Source organism: Leopardus geoffroyi, chromosome B3 (assembly GCF_018350155.1).
Source record: "Leopardus geoffroyi isolate Oge1 chromosome B3, O.geoffroyi_Oge1_pat1.0, whole genome shotgun sequence".
Classification (NCBI taxonomy): domain Eukaryota; kingdom Metazoa; phylum Chordata; class Mammalia; order Carnivora; family Felidae; genus Leopardus; species Leopardus geoffroyi.
The window spans coordinates 119,917,698-119,942,215 of NC_059337.1; the positions used below are offsets into that span (position 1 = coordinate 119,917,698).

General features: G+C 39.1%; 2 protein-coding genes across 10 annotated transcripts in view; one reads left to right on the forward strand and one right to left on the reverse strand.

Annotated features, from left to right (window-relative positions):
- AREL1 (apoptosis resistant E3 ubiquitin protein ligase 1) overlaps nt 1–6,897 on the reverse strand; it is a 48,800-nt gene extending 41,903 nt beyond the window's left edge. The window contains exons 1-2 of one of the 7 annotated variants that reach the window (XM_045448241.1): nt 6,733–6,859; nt 4,017–4,082 (exon numbers count right to left, since the gene is read on the reverse strand). The gene's annotated coding sequence lies outside the window, so the exon portion shown is untranslated. Of the gene's footprint in view, nt 1–3,998; nt 4,087–6,732 lie in introns of all 7 variants that reach the window. The other 6 variants (XM_045448242.1, XM_045448239.1, XM_045448240.1 and 3 more) reach the window with 6 other exon arrangements.
- Nucleotides 6,898–6,924: 27 nt separating this feature from the next.
- FCF1 (FCF1 rRNA-processing protein) lies at nt 6,925–20,669 on the forward strand. 3 transcript variants are annotated; one of them, XM_045448246.1, is made up of 8 exons: nt 6,925–6,989; nt 7,294–7,361; nt 9,138–9,209; nt 9,808–9,956; nt 13,972–14,044; nt 18,367–18,454; nt 19,652–19,746; nt 20,390–20,669. In XM_045448246.1, exons 1-8 carry the CDS (start codon nt 6,987–6,989, stop codon nt 20,436–20,438), a joined length of 597 nt encoding a protein of 198 aa, XP_045304202.1. In that variant the 5' UTR covers nt 6,925–6,986; the 3' UTR covers nt 20,439–20,669. The 3 variants fall into 3 exon arrangements, with proteins under 3 accessions (XP_045304202.1, XP_045304203.1, XP_045304204.1); XM_045448247.1 differs by lacking the exon at nt 6,925–6,989 and adding an exon at nt 7,025–7,056; XM_045448248.1 differs by lacking the exon at nt 6,925–6,989 and adding an exon at nt 7,079–7,163.
- The last annotated feature ends 3,849 nt before the right edge of the window (nt 20,670–24,518 follow it).

A 24,518-nucleotide genomic window follows, 5' to 3' on the forward strand; every position in this document is an offset into this window, starting at 1 on the left:
GCCAGACACAAAAAGACATATACTGCATGGTTTCACTTATATGTACAATGTGCAAAACAAAATAAACAAACAAAAACAGACTCATAAGTACAGAGAACAAACTGATGGCTGCCAGAGGAGAGGGGTGTGAGGTGATGGGTGACATAGGTGAAGAATAGTAAGAGGTACAGACTTCTTTTGTATTTATTACAAAATAAATAAGTCACAGGGATGAAAAATACAGCACAGGGAATGTCATCGATAATACTGTAATAACTTTGTACGGTGACAAACAGTAACTATACTTAATCGTAGTAGGCATTTCATTATGTATATAATTGTCTGGGGCACCTGGGTGGCTTAGTCAGTTAAGTGTCCAACTCTTGATTTCGGCTCAGGTCCTAGTCTCGCAGTTGGAGACCCGGCGCCTCATTGGGGTCCTCACAGACAACACGGAGCCTGCTTGGGAGTCTCTCTCCCCCTCTCTCTGCCCCTCCCCTGCATGAGTGTGCGCATGTGCTCACTTTCTCAAAATAAGTAAACTTTAAAAAATAATGTATATAACTGTCTAATCACTATGTTGTACATCTAAAACGAAGAGAATATTGTATGTCAACTATATTGTAATAAAAAAATTTTTTAACAAGAGTTTTTTAAGCTCCTGCATTCCCTTTATTTCATTAATTACTCAGTTTTATTATTGCTTTCTTCCAAATTCAACTTCCCATATTACCAAGCAGCATTTAAGTTACAGCCTATTGCAGAATTTGGGATGATTTTTAATCTTTTAACAGATTCCCCCTACTCCTTAACCTAATAAATGGCATTTCTAAATGTAGCCAATGTTTTAGTCCCTCAGCTCTCCTCAAACTGACATAAACCTTCTGGACCCCTGATGCTGGGTCTTAAAACAACAACAACAAAATTCCAAAACCCAGACCATGCACCTGCAGGTTAAGCCAAGGACAATGAACTGCTTGCCCTTCTGGTTTTAAAGAGAAGCTTTTATAAGCTCACTATCACCTGAGAGGAGGCTGAAAAAAAGGTATCATTCACTGGTTAAAAGAAAAGTTAGGCTTATAAAGGCTAAGCTGGCAGACATAAAAGTAATTCTGCATTTTTTAATATTGATTTTCTCTATTGAACTATTCTCTTGAAAACAAACCAGAGTTCTTCAGACTTGAAATAAAGAGTACATATGAAAGCACAGTTTAGATTCAACTGCCCCCTGGAACAGACTTTGCCATTCTCAGCATAGTTCAGAGAAAGGAGGGAAAAAGGGATTCAAAGCTAATGTGAGTAAAACAGGGAAACAAGGGCCAATTTATCATTGCTCATTTTGTAACTTCCTGGGACATCTGGAGAAGAAAACAAAATAGAAAAACTGGCTCATCTATGCCCCATCACAGTCTTTCATCTACATCAAGAAAACAGCAGCTTCAATTTACAACTCTCTCCAATCGTGATTTTTTTTTTTTTTTTCTATTTACCAAACGGAATCTACTGTGCCTGATCCACAGAATCAGGACAGGCCCCTGTGTTCCCATACCATGGCAGCTTTTATGCTTAGGTGACCCTGGGCCACTGAATCTTGGCTATAATAGGAAAAATTTTAAACTAATTCTCTGAATCTGACAAGCCGTCTCCCTCGATAAGTCTAGGAAGGTGTCATTTCATTAACTGTGCATGAAGTGGCAGGCACACAGCCAGATCTACAGCCTAGTGGGATGAAACTGGAATTGTCACACATGCACTTAAAAGCTAACAAAATTTCTACCTCTACTACCGTCTATTCTGTTGTTTTTAAAGAAAATAACTTATTTACATAATCAAAAAAAAGAGCAATCTTAAATGAGTATTTTATAGTTCTTTAAGATTCCAGGAAGAAAAACTCAACTAGCCACAGAATTGGCAAACAGATGGCTCAAATTGAAGGAGAAACTCAACACTTACATAGTATTAAAACAAAACTTCTGTTGATCTAATAGTCAATGCTACCAAACAAGGATTTATTAATTTCTTCAAATGTGTGTTAAGAATCTATCATAGGGGCACCTGGGTGGCTCAGTCGGTTAAGCATCCGACTTCAGCTCAGGTCATGACTCACAGTTCATGGGTTCAAGTCCTGCATCGGGTTCTGTGCTGACAGCTTGCTCAGAGCCTGGAGCCTGCTTCGGATTCTGTGTCTCCTTCTCTCTCTGCCCCTCCCCCGCTCACACTCTGTCTGTCTCTGTCTCTCAAAACTAAACAAAAATAATAAAAGAAAAAGAATCTATCATATACCAAGCTTATGTTGGACCCTGAGGATTCCAAAATGAGTAAGATGGTCCCTGACCCCTTAGAAACATATGGTTTAGTAAAGAAGACAGTCAAGTAAACAAGTGGTGATAATTCCATGTAGTAAAGTCTATGAAGGGAGCACATGCTGTTAGTGGAGCCCAAGAAGGGCCCCTCAATCAGGATTAGCTCTTAGCTTCTCAGAAAACTTCATACCACCCTCCTGGGAGCAAAGCCAACTCTTCGACCGAGTTAACAGTGCTTTGGGAATTAAGGGGATACTAAAACACTACCTATACAGTATTGTTTATTCTCATGGTCAATGGCTTTCTCTCTTCAGCACTGGTCAGAGGGGATTACTGATCCACATGCGTGGCAGAGAAAAAGCCACTGGAAATCCCAGCCTATTTATCCAAACTGCACAGCACATGGTCTAAACACAATATAGTATCCTGGACTGGATCTTAGAACAGAAAAAAAGGCTACTAGAGGAAAAACTTGTAAAATCAAAAAAAAAAAAAAAAAAAAAAAAGGCTGTAGTTCAGTTAACACATACCAATGTTAATTTCTTAGATGTGACAAATGTACCGTGGTTATGTAAGATGTTAACATTAGGGGTAAAGCTACATGAAAGGTATATAGGAACTCTCTGTTCTATCCTTGCAACTTCTCTGTAAATCTAAGATTATTCCAAAATAAAATGTGGTTTTTAAAAAATTACATCTTGTTCCCACTTTATATTCTTATTCTTCCTAGGATTATGATCATGCCACTTTAATCCCTACCCCAATCCAGGTAATGCTTGGTTAAAACACTTGTTTTCAAATCCTTTTCAATCTTTTCCATAAACCATTCATGCAGCCCAGCTGGGTTTCCTTCCTCAGCAAGACTTGAAAAATTAGCTCATACATACAATTGGGGGGGGGGGGGGCTTGGAGTGGAACCTCTCTAAGTGGACAAAAGAGGGGTTAAAATAACCTGGGCTACATCTCTGGATAAGAGCAAGGGGAACCTGCAGAAAATGTATGTTGTATATTATTAGATTACCTTTACCTGAACTCTGGCCAAAAATAACGAATAGAAAATACAATGAACAGATACTGACTACCAGCATCTCAACACCAACAGGCAAACTGCACTGAAATGATGCTGCATCTAGAAGTTCCAAAAAAAACATGGTGCAGATTATTCAACTATTCAAGGCAAAAATTCATATTAAAATCGTATGGCATTGTTCAATTCAGGCTAGTGTTTACCATGACTGTTTGGTTTCTTACAACCAAATGAACACTCTATTAAACCACATTTGTAGAACAGGCTTCAAGAGTTCCACCAGGAAAACATCATGGTGATTCAACACCGTATCAAGGCTTCACGCATGCGCACATTTACATACACGCGAACTACAATCAGGCTTAACAACCTCACAAGTTTGAAAACCACTGTATAAAAGAAAATTAGTAAAGGGTAAACATTCATGAACGCTTCAAAAAAGAAACCAAAGAAAGAGAACTGAAATTCAAACTTAAGCTATTTAATGACTAAAGTCATTTAAAAAGTAAAATGATACACTAGAACCCATTCTGATGAACCCAGACTGAAAAGTCTGATTTGTTATAGGGTACGTTGTAATATTAAAACGGTATGTGTAATATATATTACACAACGGCACTCCAACCTGGACCACTTCCATAAAAATGAACAGGCAGAATAATTCTTATAAAATAGTTCAATTTACATACCTCTGTTGAACCACCTACCATAATTGATCTGTTCACAAGTCTATCTCCAACACAGGCCTGAGCTCTTGAAGAGTACCCAGCACACTGCCTAGGGCAGAACAGGCCCTTGTTAAGTGCCTTCTGAATGAATGAACATACAGCGGACCTCTGAGGTATCTTTGCAATCCCAATTCAGTATCGGTATCTTAGGGGCAGAAGATGCTGTACAACATGCGATATTTTTAGGAGGCGGCCAAGTAAACAGAAAAATAATTAATAACAAGTAATGCTGGGGGAAAGAACTCAGTATCACATGAGACATAAAAATAACTGTAAAAACTGTAACTTGAAAATGAAGAAAATATCTGTGCGTTATTTTTTTCCCTTGATGGCCACAAAAGTGAATCTACCTTTAACTTTCTAACATTGAAATACAAGCGTTTTAAAGGAATCTTTCATTATCCATAATTTTATAAAGAAATTTGTTATTAAATTAGTAAGTTAGACCAATTAGTGAATGGAATGAATTCCAAGCCCAATTATGTGTTCAAAACTGTGGGTTGAATGCCTTAAAAAATTCTTTCAAGATTGCAGAAAAGTACAAAACAACCCTCTTGACTGCTGAGAAGGACTAAAACCATTTCTTTTTCTCACAAGTATGTAATCAAAAGCAATTACTTTCTGCTCCCACCCAACACAAAGCAACACCATCTCCCCACTCCCATCACCATCAAAACATGCTATAGAGCATCTCGGTACTTTAACCTTAGGCTATAAGAATCCCAGAATGCGATAAAATTACAATTCAACAAAAACATTTTTCTAAGTATGCTCTCATTCCCTGTGGTGTTCCTTCACTAACATAGCTCCCTCTCAAGTATTAACAAACAAGGAAACCACAAAATTCTCAGAACAGCTATTACAAACTGCTTTTTAAAAAAATTGTTATTGTTCATGGATTCCAATATTCATCGTACACATTACCAGGAGAGTGTTCTGTCAGTTCTTCTGCAAATTACTATTTAATTATTTGCAATTTTCCCTCTGAACCGATCTATAATACTGATCAGATTCCAAATGTTTAAAATAAACTGATCGTGTTTGCTTAAAAAGGTTATTGCCTAAGCACCAAGAGGTTCTAATGCATTCAAAAAGTGGTAGCTCTCAGTTCTACCCACGAATGACAGCTTGCAGACAAGCTGTCTCAAAGAGATTAGGGACTTTTAGTGATCGCAGATGGGGTAAAGCAGGAGGCACATACAGTATCTGTAGATGGTTCAATGATAAAACTGTTTCAACATAAAAAATTTGGAGCCTACAAAGTCAGGTATGTGAACTACAAAGCGATTAAATGCCTGCAAGCCCAAAAGAAAAAGGAGAAGAAGGAAGAAAACTGTGCCTATACACAAATCAACACGAGAAATCGCCCTACGGTTGAACTTTCCAAGAACTGAAAACTTTATAAGGTTCTTGTGGATATCAACACATTTCAGGTCCAAAACAATGGGTATGTGTACCCATTGTTATCCAAATTGTATTAAAATACAACTGGCATAAAATTCAAATACCACCACATGTTGGAAGATGCACAATGAAAATAACAGTGTTTATTTGTGGTGGGTATTGTTCTAGGGACTTCATATTTTTATTCATTTAGCTCTGACAACATTCCTATAAGACAGGTTCGACTGAGATTATCTCCACTTTATAGATGAAGAAACTGAGGTACAGATAATGCCATACAGCTAGTAAGAAGCAGAGCGAGGATTTAGAGCCAGCTCCATTAGACTCCAAAGTTCATGTTAACCAATACACTATGTTTCATACTAAGAGCTATGCAAAGGCCAGCTTTTTTTTTTTTTTTAACCTAATAACCTTTTTGGATTTCAAATGCAAGGACAGCTTTGTGCAATAAGAAAAGCACAGGCTTTGGAATTAAATCAAACTCGAACAAACCTCTGAATACAGTTTGAGCCTCGGCTTCCCCACATGTAAAAGGAGGGTACTCAAGTTATCGTGAAGGTCAAAGAAGGTAACATAACTAAAGTGCCACGTACGGTATACAAGATAGGGGTTCTTAACCTTAAGTTCACAGACCCTAGAATGTCCACAGATGGGCTTCGGAATCTCTGAGTCTCACCGACTGTGAGACAAATGTATGTGTACCCATTGTTTTAAAAGAATTGTCCCTGGCCTTCCACAAAGCTTCAAGGGGGTACGTGATCTCCAAAAGGTTAAAAATCACCAAAGTGCACAGCAGCTACTCAAAAAAATCGAAGTTCTCTTTCCCTTCTTATTCTCAAAACCTCTCCCTTTTCCAGTAAGGGTGACGCACCAAATCCTCCCAATAAATGGCAATTATTCTCCCACCATTTTCCTGGCTTGGTAACTAGTAACATATGCAAGCTTATGCTCCAATTTTCTGGAGAGAGTCTAAAAAAGGCCCTCAAACGATGATTCATCCCCCTCTGCACCGAAACGAATACACGGTATTTACTCGAGAGAATCTGGAGAATCGTCCACCTAACTGCACGAAGCACCATGTCAGCTAGGAGAACCAGGTAGGTACGACAGCCTCCCAGTTGCAACGTAGAGACCTGACACCCCAGCGCTGAGGGATGAGGAGAATGTATTCCAAACTACTGGGAAACCCAGAATTCCGTGCCCCCTACCCGAGTCCTGCCTCTCTGGAACTCTAGTGCCGGCAGGTCCTCGGGCACTGCGCCGGGCTAGAGTGGTGGAGGAGAGAACGTACCCCAGCAGCGCGGCGGAGTCCCAGCTCGGCTGCTCCGGGAGGCGGCGGCAGCACCCGGCGCAAAACCGGCCCAAGATCCTCCCCCGAGAGACCCCAGTACAGATCACCGCTCAGGCTGGGAACCGGCTCCAGGCTTTTCCGTTTCCCAAAGCGACTTCCGCTTCCGGGCTAGCCTTTGCCGGAACCAGTATTTGGATGACGCAAAAATGTCGCGCCGTTGGTGATTCCGGAAGAAACAAGAGTGCGGCGTGAACATGGTGCGAGGAGGGTCCGGGAAGAGACTTTGTCAGACCACATCTTGGGTGGAGATAGAGCCAGTCAGCAGTTAGCTAGATTTCCTCCGCATTACCCTTAATTATTTTCGTTCTGACTAGTTCTTAAACTGCTCTGAGCGGTGCCTGTTGTGCTCTAGCGAGTGGGGAGAGGGCCAGGTGGGGCACAGAGGATAAGAGGTGCTGGGTGTTTGAGGGAAGAAGGGAAAGGGATGGAAAAAGACGAGCAAAAACTCAAGAAGATGCAATGTATTTCCAGCTCTTTTAACTGTAAAATTTCTATTTCAAGGGGAAGCAAAAGAAAGCAAGAAAGTATGCGACCATGAAGCGAATGCTTAGTCTCCGAGATCAGAGGCTGTGAGTATCTGGAATCAATCTATATCCAAAGATAGCAGAGTTAGGAGGGGATAAGTAGTAAAAGTTTTTGTTGTTATTTTGTGCTTACGTTTCAAAGTATTGTGTCTTGGATGTACATAGCATAGGATACTAGGAAAGTGTGTAACAGCCATTTAGATCCTGAGCGATTACACTGGGGAAGGGGATGGGAACTAAACATTTCTGAAGTGTTCGCTGTTCCACTGTTTTTGTATACTTCATCTGCCATATCACATTTAAGCCTCCTGAAAGCTTGGTAGGATTATCTTTTTATGTTTTTGCCATTACACTCCTACATTCCTCCCAGGGGTGGGGGGAATGTTTGTTAAAATGGTTGAAAGATAGTGAGGTCAGAGACCATGTTTATCTTGTGTCCCCAGCACCTGCCACTTAAATAGTTCTGAAAGAAAGAGTAGGAAAACACCTAGACTTCTCCGTTTTATAAATCGTAGCAGAATCCACACCACTGAGGGAGAGTGGAATCATGTTCCCTATTGTAAGCTTCCCTGCTTCAGTGAAGAATAGACAAAGTTATTCAATAAAGACTGGTCTTGGGGTGCCTGTCTGGCTCAGTAAGCAGTAGAGCATGGGACTCTTGGTCTCCGGGTCATGAGTTCCACTCCCACATTGGGCCTAGAGCTTACTAGAAAGAAAGGAAGGAAGGGAAAGGAAAGAAAGAAAAGAAAGACTGGTCTTCATCGTGTTTAATAGCATTTGAACAAAGGAATAGCTTTCAGAGTTATTAAACTGTATTCTCTGGGGTGCCTGGGTGGCTTAGTTGGTTAAGAGTCCGACTCTGGATTTGGGTTCAGGTCATGATCTCACAGTCCATGGGATCAAGTCCCATGTCGGGCTCTGTGCTGACATTGCAGAAACTGCTTGGGATTCTCTCTCTCCCTCTCTCTGCTCCTTCCCTGCTCGCACTCTCTCTCTTTCAAAATAAACATTTAAGAAAATTGTATTCTCAGCCTTTGGTTTGTATTTATTACGTAATTTTTAGGGAATTTGCCTCATTGATAATATTTTATTTGCAGTTAAGGGGTAAATTTTATGTATGTATTTTTTTTACATTTTAGCCTTTTATAAGAGGCATATGGAGGAACCTTTTTCCTCCTATTTTTGGAGCATTTGAGTCTTCAGAAGATAAATGTCAGGCTTTCTCCACTGCACTGAAGTAGGTTTTGATCCTTGATATGAAGAGCTTCTGACAAAGAAATAATAGATAATAGTATAATGTCTATTTACTCATTGACAATTTTTATAGATTATTGGCTAGAGATTTTTAAATTTCATAGTGTTTAACTGATTATGTTACTTCCAGCCTATTTCCCACACAGTTATTTGTGCTTAGAAAGTTTATGTTGATATAAACATAAAGACGTCGCAGGGGCACCTCAGTGGCTCAGTCAGTTAAGCATCCAACTTTGGCTCAGGTCATGATTTCATGGTTCGTGGATTTAAGCCCTGCCTTGAGCTCTGTGCTGACAACTCAGAGCCTGGAGCCTGCTTCAGATTCTGTGTTGCTCTCTCTCTCGCTCTCTCTCTCTCTCTGCCCCTCCCCCGTTTATGCTCTGTCTCTCTCAAATATGAATATATGTTAAAAAAAATTTTTTTTAAGTTACAAAGCAGAATTTCCTCTGTAGACCAAAACGAAACAAAACAAAAACAACACCTCAGAAACTTTAAATTTTGCATGAGGTTATAACTGCTATGATTTTTTTCTTCTCTCTTGCACTTAATTTGCTCTCTTTCTTCCAGTAAAGAGAAGGATAGATTGAAACCTAAAAAGAAAGAAAAGAAAGATCCCAGTGCACTCAAGGAAAGAGAAGTGTAAGTAATCAAAAATTTCAAATTTTCCTTTAGAAGAGACATTTTAGAACCATAGAACTGTTAGAAATCCAGGCTTTCCCTGAGCTGATTTGCTCAGTCATTTGTAAATCTGGCACAACTGTGCAAATGAAAGTCATGTTGCTGAACATGTATCAATTCCAGTGGTTGGTGAACATGTATCAATTCCAATTTCATGGAGCAATAAATTTCCTCTAAAATCTCGGGGATTAGATCTAGAATTATTAATTTTTTCTTCCCCAAGATCTTTGAAAAGAAACAATTGTTGTTGTCTAACACACCAGCGTTTTGATGAAAGAATGTATCACCAAAAATAGTAAGGACAGAATTTCAGAATAAAGTCATTCCTTTTAAATAAATACACTTGATGAAACTTCATCATATTTTCCTTATTTTCTGATTTTGCCCTAGATTGGCAATGGATATATCATCACAGGATTTATTAGGATTTATTTCCAATGAATAAGGAAAAAGGAGCTTAATCTATAGCAAACTGTTTGAGGCAGAGACTACATTTGCATTGTTAATATCAAAATATCAATGTAGACATTATTTTGTGTTTTGTGTGTTCTTCCCTCAGCCCCCAACATCCTTCCTGCTTATTCTTCCAATATAACACACAGCTGGGCCCACCTTACCACATCCTGGTTGATACCAACTTTATCAACTTTTCCATTAAAGCCAAACTTGACTTAGTACAATCAATGATGGACTGTCTGTATGCCAAGTGTGAGTATCGTACATTTGCCTTTCTCTGATGTTTTAGAGAATAATTATATTTACCCAAATACATGAAGGGAATGGGGTCCTAGTTAATTGGATTTCTAGCCATCGCTCACCATAGCAATGACCATTTTCAGTAATTGAAATACAATGCAGATTTGACTGGGAACAATTAAACTTTCACAATTCAGAAAACACTTAGCCTGCTTTGACCACTGTTGTGGACATCAATTTTGAACATAGGATGGGAATTTTTTGTTTTAGAGTTCGTTTTAAAATTTTGGCTAAATGAAAATTTATTACATTATTTTACATTAAGGAGGAAACATGCTCCATTCCACTCTAGTGTGAAAAAGCTAAATAAGGTATTTTGCCATTTATGATCACAGAACTAGAAGTGATGCTGGTTTATTCATTTGGGCATTTATTTGTACCACAAAGGACTGGAATAGGTTATTTACACCTCGGTATGCAGTTTACCATTAGTAGATTTCCCTTGTGTTTAGGTGTCCCCTCCTTCAAGTGATCTTCCTTCGCCACCGTGAGTAGTAAGAAGAAAGTCTAAGCCATGTGTACAAGGGAATAACTTCCTAATAGTGAGATCTGTTGCGTTTTGTGGTGGGTTTATGTTTATATATTTTCCAGTCATCTAGTTAAAGGTGCAAATGAATATTAGGCTTATGCTTTGCCGTAAGAATAAATCAAAGGAAAAAATTTTCACCTCCTTCTTTAATTTTTAAAAGATGCTATATAATGAATAATAGTTGTAGACTTATAGTAATGTAAATTTTGTTTACAGATTTATTAAAAATAATAAGTTGGGAAGATGAGGTAAGGAATGTGATGTAAGATGCATTCTTCAAATGCCCTAAAATTAATAAACATAAAAGTGACTGCATATTTTTATTATATCAAGATATGAAGGTAACCACCAAATGAGAAAAACAGCAAATGAAGTAAAATAGTGGTCTGTGAGGATTAGAATTGGTGGGGTGGGAAAGCATCGGGGGACAGCAATTTTTTCATATGGATGTCTGTGTTCCAGTCTTCTGTGTAACATAATACCCCAAAGCAAAGTTTGAAGAAATATTCAAGAACAGTACAAATTCAGTTACCTAGGAGATTCTGTAACTGTTTTTAAAGCTCTGGCTACTTAATTGTTCCTCATTTGTCTTTATACCTGAAGGAAGACTTTTATTTTCTTCCTCCCTTGAAGATGCCCCTTTGACCTTTCCATAGCTCCTGGTCCCTTTTCTGCCTGATGTTCCAATGAGGGGGATAAGTTAGCTTTCCATCAGCTTTCTTTTCTGTCCGTGAGTCCTCTTCCCTGTTACCTTCCCTTTCTTGATAGTCATCTTCCTGGGCCTACTTTCCTGCTCCGGAAGCAAGCCCTTGCTTGTTTCACTGCTGTATGGCTCTGAAATTGATCCTCTCAGGGTGCGTATTACTCTCTGAATCCATGACTGTCTGATCTTACTGATTTCAGATCTCCATTTTACTGATTTTCTTCTGGACATGGTACTTTACTTGAAAATTTCCTAACTGTGTACACATCCAAAAATATCTCTGTACTTATAAAAAAAAAATCTAGCATAAAAAAATTAAAGCTTCCTCTAATGCCTTTTCTCAGAGAGGGGCAGTTTTAAAAAAAATTTTTTTTTAATTTTTATTCAGTTTTTTAAGAGACAGAGAGAGACAGAGTGTGAACGGGGGAGGGGCAGAGAGAAAGGGAGACACAGAATCCGAAGGAGGCTCCAGGCTCCGAGCTGTCAGCTCAGAGCCCGACACGGGGCTCAAACTCACGAACGGTGAGATCATGACCTGAGCCAAAGTCGGACGCTCAACCAACTGAGCCACCCTGGCGGAGAGGGGCAGTTTTTAAAAACTCATATATAGTCTCTGAACTATAGGTAATTTTTGTTTATTTTTGAAAATGGATCATAGATTATTTACTATTTATATTTGTGCCTTTTTTAACAGCTTTGAAATATATTTCACATACAACTTAAAGCGTATGATTCAATGGCTTTTACTGTATTCAATTTTAGAACATTGTGTTACCCAAAAAGAAACTCTGAACCCCTTAGCCATCATCCGCAACCTTTCAAATCTCCCTCCCCTAGTTAACCACTAATTTGCATCCTGTCTGTATAGATTTGCCTATTTGGGACGTTTCATTAAAATGAGATCATACAATATTTGGTCCTCTTCCATTTAGCATGTTTTCAAGTCTCATCCCTGTTAAAGCCTCTTTTTTTTCATTATCAAATAATATTCTATTGTATAGCTATATGACATTTTTTTTAAGAATTTTTTTTATTTTTTTTAATGTTTATTTATGTTTTGAGAGAGAGAGGGAGACAGAGCATGAGCAGGGGAGGGGCAGAGACAGAAGGAGACGCAGTATCCAAAGCAGGCTTCAGGCTGTGAGCTGTCAGCCCAGAGCCTGACATGGGGCTCAAACTCACAGACTGCGAGATCACGACCTGAGCCAAAGTCAGACGCTCAACCAACTGAGCTACCCAGGAGCCCCTAGATCACATCTTATTCATCCATTTCTTCTTACTTTTTACATTGAACAATACTCTGGTTTCTTTTCAGATCGAATAAATCTTTCGCCTTTTACTTTTTACATTGAACACATATATCTTGAACCCTTTGCTGTATCGGTACGTATCCACTAGGACCTCATTCTTTTTTAAGCTTACAGAGTATTGTTTATATAATTTTCAAAAGCCAATATCCTATTAGATATTTGGATTACTTGCAGTTTTTACATTATTATAAATAACGCTGTAGAGAATATCAGTGTGAATATATCTCTGTTAGGGTGGAGTAATTTTTGAAAAATATTTATTTTGGGAGGAGAGAGAGAAGGGGCGAGGGGTAGAGAGAGAATCCCAAGCAGGCTCCACGCCGTCAGCACTGGGTCCTACTTGGGACTCCAACTCATGACCTGAGCCCATATCAAGAGTCAGGCACTTAACCTACGGAGCGACTCATGCGCCCCCTAGGATACATTTCTAGAAGCTGTTTTGCAGTATCAAGGGGTATGTATATATTTTTTAATAGGTGTTGCAAAATTGCCCTAAAAGGGTAATACATATTTTTATACCTACGAACTTAGTGTGAGAATACTTGTCTCCTCAGTATTGGGTATTTTCCTTGTTTAGTCTTTGCCACTCTAATAGGAAGAAAGTGAAATCTTGTTTCAATTTATATCTCTTTAATTAGGAGTGAGATTGAGCACCTTTATGCTCGCCGACCATTGTATTTCTTCCTCTATGACCCGAAGTGTATAAACTGAAATGTAGCATGGTAGTTAAGAATCCAGTTGATAGCCTGACAGTCTCCGTTCAAATCTTGGCTTCACCATTTGCTTCTGCTTACTTCTTTGTGCCTTAGGTTCCTTATCTATAAAGTGGGGATGGTAATAATAATAATGCTACCTGATAGGTATTATTCTGAACATTAAATGAGATAATCCTTGTGAAGTGCTTGGCACAGTGTCTGGGAATCAGCACATAACTTAAGCTATCATTATAAGGTCTCTGTATATTAAGGAAAGTAGCCCTTTGACAAATGTGTAGAAATACTTTTCCTAGTTTGTTTTTATTTTAATAGGACTGACAGCTGTCAAACAGAAGTTTTCTATTTTGATATGATCAAATGTACATTTTCTGATTAATTTCATGGTTTCTTTTGGCTCACATTTAAATTTTTTCCCATCTACAATTTATTTGAATATAGAAAGAATGACGGGAATTCAACTTAATTTCTCTCCCAGATACATTTATGACACTTTAAGTGGTGTGGGGCTGGGACAGTTTTCTAGTTTCTTTATCAGTAGAGATTTTATTTACCTCTGGTTCTTATTGTTCATTTCAGTATGCTTATTCTGCTGTGATTTCAGAAGCCTTATGGGTCTTTTAAAGACTTATAATGGGATGTAATTCAGGGAAAGTGAAACCAGTTTCTTTACAAGTTCTGTTATTAATCTGTATATTTTTTCCCCTGGCAGGTATCCCTTGTATAACTGACTGTGTAATGGCTGAAATTGAGAAGTTGGGGCAAAAGTATCGAGTGGCTCTAAGGTAGGAAGGAGCTGGTCTACATTTTGTTATACTGAAGATTCTTTTAACCATCCCCCATCTGTTTGCTGTCCAAAGATTTGTTGGATAATTAGTTTAAATAAAAATCACACAAAACTAGTTAACTATTTATGATCAAGAAAGCAAACGTGGAAAGCTAGAGATTTTTAAGCTGAAGCTTTTTGAATGAAGTTATTTAGTCATAGTAGTCTTGTGGGCCTCTTTTTAAGTTCCTCTAGATTTTCGATTAGAAAGTGTCTTTTTATTAGTTTGTTATCTAAATATCTCTTTTAGAATCTCATACGTAAAGTGGTGGCTCAGTTGGTTAAGTGTCTGACTTCGGCTCAGGTCATGATCTCGTGGTTCGTGAGTTCGAGCCCCACGTTGGGCTCTATGCTGACAGCTCAGAGCTTGGAGACTGCTTCAGATTCTGTGCCTCCCTCTCTCTCTGCCCCTCCCTCGCTCATATTTTCTCTCTCTCTCTCTCTCCCTCTCCCTCTCAAAAAAAAAAAAAAAAAAAAAAAAAAGAGCCTCACACATAAAGTATTCACATTCTAGGTTTTGAGCTTACTTTAGAAACTACACTTGAGTTAAACGTAGTGGTTCCCAGAGTATGGTCCCTGGACCCCTAGGAGTCCCAGAGACCTTTGCAAGGAGTTAACAATACTATTTTCACAATAGTAGGAAGACATTTTCTTTGTCACTGTGCTGACATTTGTACTGATGGCAGAAATGCTGGTGCCTTAGTGCCAATCAAGGCAATGGACCAAAATAATGTTAGTAGTCTTTGTGTTATTCTTCAGTGTCACTCATGACATTTAAAAACAAAAACCCGGGGTCACCTGGCTGGCTCAGTTGGTAGAGTATGCAGCTCTTGATCTCAGGGTTGTAAGTTGGATGTAGAGGTTACTAAAAAAACCAAAAACCCATAGTCACTTAAGAATATCCTTGATGAGGGCTGCCTGGGTGGCTTAGTCAGTTATGCGTCTGACTTTGGCTCAGGTCATGATGTCACGGTTCGTGAGTTCAAGCCCTACATCGGGCTCTCTCCTGTCAGCACGGAGCCTGGAGCCTGCATCAGATCCTGTGTCTCCCTCTCTCTGCCCCCTCCCCTGCTCGTATGTGCAGTCTCTCTCCCTCCTGCCTCCCTCTCTCTCTCCCTCTCTCTGTCTCTCTCAAAGATAAGTAAACATTTAAAAAAAAATTTTTTTTAAAGAATATCCTTGATGAAGTATTAAAATCTGTTGATTTTGTTACATCTCGCCCCTAGGGTACATGTCGGTATTCCTTGTGATGAAGCAGCAAGTATGCCTCGAGCACTTCGGCTGCTTACCAAAGATTGAAGCTTGTCTCAATGAGCAGCTCTTGTGTGCTTGTTGGAATTGTGAGCCAGACCAGCTGCTTTTTCATAGAGTGTCATTTTTACGTGAAGAATAACTGACAAACACTGGTTTTTCAGACTTCAGTGTTTAGCAGATAGTTTCTCGAAAATTAATGCAGTGAATCTGTCACTTCAAGGAAAACAGCCTACTGTATCATAATGAGAAAGTTCAGGCTTCCAAGTGAAAATTAGAGTTTTGGAAAACCATGAGCTTATCACATTCCCAATACTCAAGACCTTTCTGTTGAGACCAGTGAAGGTGTTGGGTGTGCTTTTTTTGATACTGTATAACTATATGTGTCAGTATTTGGAAGATTTGTGTGATTCACTGAATCGCTATTTTCCAAATGATCAATATTGCAAATCAATATTGCAAAATCATGCCTGGGTGAAAGACTCATTCAGGGTCCAAGATATACCAGTGAATTTGTGTGTGTGTGTGTGTATGTGTGAGTGAATGAATGAATGAGTGTGTGTGTGTGTGTGTGTGTGTGTGTGTGTGTGTGTGTGACCTTTTAGAGGTGTAAATTAGATACTATAAAATTCACCAAGTTTAATTGTATAATGTGATGGGCTTGGCAAATGTGTACAGTTATGGAACCACCATCATAGTCATGAAATAGAACATTCCCGTCAATCCAGAAGTATGATTCCATTTATAATGAAGTTCCAGGAAAGGCAAAACTATACTAATGGAACATAGACCAGTACCTGAAGCTGAGCGCGAGAAAAGTGCATCTGCAAAGGGACACAGGGAACTTTTTGTAGTGATGGAAATGTTCTGTATCTCAGGTGTGGAGATTGTGATGTGAATATATCAATTTGTCAAAACTAATCAAATTTTACATGTATAGTCAGTGAATTTTATTATATTTCACTTATACCTAATAAAGCTAACTTTTTTAAAGGCAAAGAAAAACAGGAACCTAATGTATAAGAGTGGTAGTGTTTTAGATGAATGGGCAAGTGATAAACTATTAAAATATTGATTATTCCTGTGGAAAGAAAGAAAACTGGGTTCTTATCTCACCTCTTTCACAAAAATCAATTCCAGGTAGATTAAGTGTCTAGATTTTTATGGAAAATCTAGAGAACATCTTAGTGATTTCAGTGTGGGCAGGAATTTCTGTCCAAACCATAATGGAAAACGAATTAATCTGACTATATTGAGATTGAATACTACCGGTTAACAAAAAAACAGCATAAACAAAGTGAAACGACAAGCCACAGATAGTGAGAAGATATCAGTAACGCATATAATCAACAAAGGGCTTATTTTCAAAATTTATAAAAAACCACAAATCCATAAGACAAGGGCAAAATCCTTATTCGCAAGGAGATATCATTTCATACCCAGCTGATTGGCAAGAAATGAAGTCTGCTTAACGATGCCACGGATAGTTAAGACTGGGGGCAGTGAGGATTCTCATAAGGATGTAAAGTGGACAGTCACTTTGGAGAGCAGTTTGGCAGTGTCACTGCAAGAAGTTCTGTCTTCCCATTCCTGTTTTCCTCTCCTCTGCATAAACGCTCTTCTCACCAGAAACATGGGCTCACTTTTCCCTGAACACCACTGAGCCATTTTATAGATGGTTGGTGCCCTGTTCGGAATGTGCCTGCCTTCACTTTGCTTGGAATGTTCTTTTGTCTTCATTTTGTTTAATCTCCATGTAATTTTTTTTCAAAGTATACCAAATCCACAGTGACTTAGCTCCGACCTACTGCAACATGGAGTATTTTTCTTGCACTTGGTACCCATATGCTGCCTTGTATTTTTATTCAGCTTGTGACACGTCATTATTACATAATAGGAAGAACATGACTCTCAGAATCACAGACTTGGGATTTTTCTTTTTTAAATTTGTAGGAAAGTAACATGTTTGATTTATTCATGGCAAATGAGATAAACATATACATACAATAAAAGGTAAAAGTCCCCCTGTATATTCACACTTTGTCCGTTTTTCTACCCTAAGAGTGACAACTGAGATGGGTTAGTAGATAGTGTATGTTTTTCCAGACTTTTTTTCTAAGACAATGCAAATGTAGAGAAAGACAGTGAAACAGAGTTATATTTTCTTTTTTTTTTTTAATTTTTTTTTTAATGTTTACTTATTTTTGAGACAGAGAGAGACAGAGCATGAATGGGGGAGGGGCAGAGAGAGAGGGAGACACAGAATCGGAAGCAGGCTCCAGGCTCTGAGCCATCAGCCCAGAGCCCGACGCGGGGCTCGAACCCACGAACCGTGAGATCGTGACCTGAGCTGAAGTCGGACGCTCAACCGACTGAGCCACCCAGGCGCCCCGAGTTATATTTTCTTAATTGAATCATACGGGTATATTGTTCCATGACCTGTTTTGTTTATTCAGCAATTTGAATTTTTTTGAGATTGTTAATTCAACAAGTCCTGCCATATCAGTACAGACAGCTCTACCTCCTTTTTTTTTTTTTTAGACAGGATGGGGCAACACAACGTATTTAACTTTTTCCCTTGCTGATGGATATTCAGATTATTTCCAGTTTTTCACTATTTAAAATGTGCTGTAGTGACCATTCTTGTGCCTATATTATTGCACATTTGTGGAAGACAACTTCTAAAAAGGAAATGGTTAGGTTAAATTTGTTTGATTTTGAATCCTGGCTTCTCCCAGTTGTATACTTTGAACAAATTAATCTTTCTCAATCGGCTTCCTCATTTGTCAAATGGAAATATAATAATTCAGAGTCTTGTGAAGATTACATGACCTAAGGTGCACCAGCTGGCAGTAAGTTTTAATTCCCTTCTCTTTCTGTTGTCTTTCCAATTAGAAGATAAGCTGAAAGAGGAGAGGGGGGCCTTAAAATCGCCACATGGATCAAGTCACTCTTATTTCACAGATCAAGACTTAGAAAGTTATCCAATTGCCTGAGTATTTTTGTTAATCCAGTTTTGTAACCTTTTAGGATTGCCAAGGATCCAAGATTTGAACGATTACCATGCACACACAAAGGAACCTATGCAGATGACTGCTTAGTACAGAGAGTAACTCAGGTATCATCATTTAAATATTTACTTTGTGTTTCCCTTCATAGGAAGCATGGATGTCCTCATTTACTTAAGGAAGTGAGTTGGAAATGTATACTGTAACTGTAATGGAAAAATCGCAGGCTTGGGGAGGAGACACATGGGTTTCAAATCTCAGCACCTATGTTTATTGGGTGTGTAATTTGGGGCACTTACTGATTCTTTATTCCACAAGTTGTCTCCATAAAATGCTGTAAGGGAATGAGTGTACATATGATATCAGGTTTCACCTCCCTGTGAATCAAACATAATCCATTTCCATTATTCCCCATGCGGGAATTTTATTCCTTTCCACTGTACCTAACCATGAATGTTTTTCAGTTACATCTGAGTCTGCCAGGGTGCTGTCTTACAAGGACCCTGGAATAACTAGATTTTTGAGTCTTCCGTTCTGGCCTCCTTGTCGGCACCACAAAAACTTCTGCTATTGATTGTCCTTTCTAGAGCCCCTCTTTGCTGAAGATAATCATCTTCATCTAGTGACCACACTTCCATCCCTTTAGCGACTCCATCCCATGGGTAGAGACAGCATTTGCCTTAATCTCCCACAGCACAACTGACACCAGGCTACAACTCTTCTCAAAACGTAATGAGAGATTTGGGTATGACAGAAGTAAAATATGATACAACTGGCAGCTAAATGTTGTTGCTTTCAGAGCTGCTAGGTTCAAACTCGTCCTGAAGACCCTGTTATAGCTTCATGGCTAGGAAGTAGCCTACCTCCACCACTACGAGGTCTCAGAGTAGGCCCAATCCCAGAGATTCCAGGAAAGGCGAAAGCTATGCCCTCTAATCTAACACATTTACTTGCCTTTGCATAGAGTCTCTTGGGGTGTTTCCCAAACAAGAAATTGTCTGTCTTAAATGTGCCCTAAATGTCTTCCACTTGTGAGACAAAAACCAGTTTGCAGCTTTTGAATAGTTTTTCTATCTTCTTCCCCTCAAGATTCTTAGAGCTACATTATCCCCAGGTAACTTATTATTATATGTTTTGTAAGAAAGAGCTCCTAGATTATAGTAGCTACTCAACAAATTGTTATCACCTTTTCTTTGCTCTTTACTGTGAATATGAGTAATTCTCCAGATTAGCCAGTGTACCATTATCCAGCATCACAAAGTAATAGACTCAATGTGTGAATTCTCAATGGGTGTCTCTTATTACAGCACAAGTGTTACATCGTGGCCACAGTTGACCGGGACCTTAAACGAAGGATCCGGAAGATCCCTGGAGTTCCCATCATGTACATTTCTAACCATAGGTGAGACTGTCTCTTGGTGAAGTGATTAAAAGTATATAGTGGATATCAGTTGAAAATGAGGTCAGGTTGTAGGAAGATTGGAAAGTGATTGTCGTATCAAATGCTTACGTAGTTATAGTTGAAGAAACGAGATGAAGTAACAAGAACGAGGGCAAAAGATAAAGCTAGGATTTAGGAATGAGACATTCACATTGTTACAATAAGACTAGTAGAAGAAATAGACGTGCCTTTTTTTTTGAAAGCCTAATAGTTGTGATTAGCGCTTTTTCTGGGAAACTAAAAGCTTATCAGAAAAAACAAAAACTGGTCTTTATCCTGCTTGGATGTTCCCATGTCAATGCTTTTCAACGTGGGAAGAGTGAGTACAACATAGTGGGAAGAATGGGCTGAGGAATTGGGCTTACCTGGACTCAGTGCCTGGTTCCCTCACTTGTTAACTTCCTGACTTTGAAGAATAAAGATAATATGTTAAAGTCAGCATTTTGCTGTAAGTCATTTATTATGATACCCCTTTGAAATGTTCCCACTGACAAAAAGGATTCATAGTGGGAAGATGACAGTGTTGTAGTCAGTAAAGGGTGGGTTTTTAGGTGGGTTCTGGACCCACCTTTCTTACCAGTGTTAATTTTTTTGTCCTGATCAGGTACAACATTGAGCGGATGCCAGATGATTATGGAGCCCCTCGGTTCTAATTCTAACACTCTAAAGATAGAGTTCCTCTGCCTTCCTTTACCAACTTTTTCTGTTGCCAGTTCATGTAGCAATATGCTGTAACAGGAATTATTCTCCTTCTTACCCATTTGCTCTGTTATGAGCTGAGTATGGCTGAATACACTCACTTTTGATGTTGTTTTGAAATTGACATTTTGTATCATTTTGAATTTTGTTGCATCTTTTTATAAATCAGATGATTGCACACATAATTTGATGCTTGTTATTTTATGTTGATCTACACAACAAATATTTATTAAGGTTATACTAGGTGCTTAATAAGGTATGGTCCTGCCAGCAAGACACTGGTATTATAGGGGAAAAGAGAAACATGTATATGAATAAATATAGTGTTGCAAGGTTACAAGTCAGAGGGAATAGACCTATATATGAGAAAAGAACGATTTCTTTCTACTTGGTTGGAACGGAGAGGGAGAAAAGACTAGAGGAGTAATATTTGGCTTAATCTTTAAAAATGAATAGGTGCTTGGGGCACCTGGGTGACTGTCGGTTAAGCGTCCGACTTCGGTTCAGGTCATGATCTCGCGGTCCATGAGTTCAAGCCCCGCGTCAGACTCTGTGCTGACAGCTCGGAGCCTGGAGCCTGCTTTGGATTCTGTGTTTCCCTCTCTCTCTGACCCTCCCCTGCTTGCACTGTCTCTCTCTCTCTCTCTCTCAAAAATAAACATTTTTAAAAAAGACTTTTTAAAAAATGAACAGGTGCTTGCCCAATATGTGAAGTAAAGAAGTTGAGGTGTAGGAAGCATAAGCATGAACAAAAGCATGGAGACATGGATGCTAATGGAATGACTGCTTGGCCTGCTCAGAAAACTACCAGAAGGTTTTTCTAACTAGAATATAGGGAAAGAGATCTATACCCATATCTGAGGCTCCAGAGGTAGGAGGTGTCTGGGAGGGGGCCTTATATGACATGCTAAAGGGTTTGGACTTGAATGTGAGGTCAACAGGAAGTTAAATTAATAAACTAAAAATGTGATTAAGGTGAATAACGTGATTAGATGTTTTAAATGATCACAAGGTAGCGTAAAAATAGACAAAGAGATCATTGAAATAGAATAGAAAGTCCATAAATTGATATATTTATGGCAAGTTGGTGTATTATCAAGGCAGTATTTCAAATCTGTGGGAAAAAGAAATTTTATTGGAAGGCCAAATAGTGTGGAGTAATTCTACTGGAGTTAGAATCCGGATTCCACCAGTTAATACTCTGTATGAGTTGGGCACACTACATAACCACGTGGTGTCTTCCTTGTTTCCTTTGAACAATGTGCTGTCTAATCCTCCAAACAAGCCTGATAAAGTGGGATTAAATCGAACAGTACATGCCACAAGTTAAGTGTTGTTCAGTAAGTGTCAGTGATTATTATATTATCATTATGGCCAGTTGGCTATCTATTTGAAAAAAGTTTTAGCATTCCTGCTTCATATCCTTCATGAGAAGATATTTCAAGTGGATCAAAGATCTAAACTTTTTTTTTTTTTTTTTTAAGCTATGGAAGTCTTAGGAAAAAAAACACAAAAAAATGCATCTTCTCTTTGGATAGAATTTTTAAGTAAGGTAGAAAACGTAAAAGCCGTAAAAGAAAAGATTGGTAAGTGACTACATTAAAATTATGGATTTCTGTGCAAGGCAGCCCCCAAACTTAAGACAAATGGCTGACCAAAAATTGCAGATATCCAGTGAGACCCAGATTCTATTTTTTGGTTACTTATCGGTATTATACAGGTGATTTTCTTTAAAATACATGGTCAGTGTGATATAAGTGCATAAGTATAAATCTGTAAAGAAACGTTCACACATGGTGAAGTGTCTAGGAGGGTGTCTACTATACTGTTGGTAATAGAGAAAAATTGAGAAGAATGTAAATTTCCGTCAAGAGGATCTTAACTATGTTACATCTACACAGCTGACCCTTAGAACAATGCAGGGGTTGGGGGTTGATGCTCTGCACAGTTGAAAATCTGAGTATAACTTTTGACTCCCCCAAAATTTAACTACTAATAGCCTACTCTTAAGTGGGCTTTTTTTTTTTTTAATTTTTTTAACATTTATTCATCCTTGAGAGATGGAGAGAGACAGAGCATGAGCAGGGGAGAGGCCGAGAGAGAGGGAGACACGGAATCTGAACCAGGCTCCAGGCTCTGAGCTGTCAGCACAGAACGCAACGCGGGACCCGAACCCACAGACTGCAAGATCATGACCTGAGCCGAAGTCAGACGCTTAACTGACTGAGCCACCCAGGTGCCCCACTAATAGCCTATTCTTGATTGAAAGCCTTATTGTTAACATATAGTCAATAAAAATGTGTTTTGTTTATTGCCTGTATTATATACTGTATTCTTACAATAGCATAAGCTAGAGAAAAAATGTTAAGAAAATCATAAGGAAGAGAAAATATGTTGCTAATACCGTATCAAAAAAAAAAATCCACATATAAGTGGACCTGGGCAGTTCAAACCCATATTGTTCAAGGGTCAACTGTACTATGGAATGTCACGTGCATTTAAAAAGAATGAAGTAGGGGCGCCTGGGTGGCGCAGTCGGTTAAGCGTCCGACTTCAGCCAGGTCACGATCTCGCGGTCCGTGAGTTCGAGCCCTGCGTCGGGCTCTGGGCTGGTGGCTCAGAGCCTGGAGCCTGTTTCCGATTCTGTGTCTCCCTCTCTCTCTGCCCCTCCCCCGTTCATGCTCTGTCTCTCTCTGTCCCAAAAATAAATAAACGTTGAAAAAAAAAAAAAAAAAAAAAGAATGAAGTAGATGGGGCACCTGGGTGGCTCAGTCAGTTAAGCACGGACTTTGGCTCAGGTCATGATCTTGCGGTTCCACAAGTTCGAGCCCTATGTCAGGCACTGTGCTGACAGCTATGAGCCTGGAGCCTGCTTCGGATTCTGTGTCTCCCTCTCTCTGCCCCTCCCCCGGCTCATGCTCTGCCTCTCTGCCTCTCAAAAATAAACATTAAAAAAAAAATTTTTTTTTAAAGAATGAAGTAGATTTAAAAATGGCAGAAGACTTGAATTCAAAGACAGTTCTTTAAAGAAGATACACAGATGGCCAACAAGCACATGAAAAGATGCTTAATATCACTAATCATTAGGGAGTGCAAATCAGAATCACTAGAAGATACCACTTCACACCTATTCAGACGGCTGTTAACAATAAGTAAATAAACAACAAGTATTGACAAGGATGTAGAGAAATCGGAACTGCTGTGCACTGTTAGAAATGTAAAATGGTACAGTGACTATGGAAAACAGTGTGGTGGTTCCCGAAAGAATTAAAAATTGAATCACCATATGATTCAGCGATTCTGCTCCTGAGTATATACAAAAGAATTGACACAGGATCTTGAAGAGATATTTGCACACCCGTGTTCACAGCACTATTCACAATAGCCGAGAGATGGAAGCCATCTAAGTGTCCGTCAACAGATGAATGAATAACCAAAATGTGGTATATACATACAATGGAATATTATCCAACCTGAAAAAGGAAGAAAATTCTGACACATGCTACAACAGGGATGAACCTTGAGGATGCTATTCTAGGTGAAATAAGATAGTCACCAAATGACAAGAACTGTGATTCCACTTAAATGAGGTACCGACAGGGGCGCCTGGGTGGCGCAGTCGGTTAGGCGTCCGACTTCAGCCAGGTCACGATCTCGCGGTCCGTGAGTTCGAGCCCCGCGTCGGGCTCTGGGCTGATGGCTCGGAGCCTGGAGCCTGTTTCCGATTCTGTGTCTCCCTCTCTCTCTGCCCCTCCCCCATTCATGCTCTGTCTCTCTCTGTCCCAAAAATAAATAAACGTTGAAAAAAAAAATTAAAAAAAAAAAAAAAAAATGAGGTACCGACAGTCACCAAATTCATAGAGACAAGGTAGGAAGGTGGTTCCCAGAGACTGGAGGGAGTGGAGAATGGGGAGTTTAATGGGTATGTAGTTTCAATTTTCCAAGATAAAAAGAGTTGTGGAGATTGCACAACAATGTAAATATACTTTAAAAACATTGAACTGTACACTGAAAAATGGCTAAAATGGGGGTGT

Excerpts from the sequence above, each read along its gene's own strand:
- FCF1 (XM_045448246.1), top strand. Across the intron at positions 9,210-9,807 it reads GCACTCAAGGAAAGAGAAGT|CCCCCAACATCCTTCCTGCT; the intron begins GTAAGTAATCAA and ends TTCTTCCCTCAG. Across the intron at positions 14,045-18,366 it reads AAGTATCGAGTGGCTCTAAG|GATTGCCAAGGATCCAAGAT; the intron begins GTAGGAAGGAGC and ends GTAACCTTTTAG.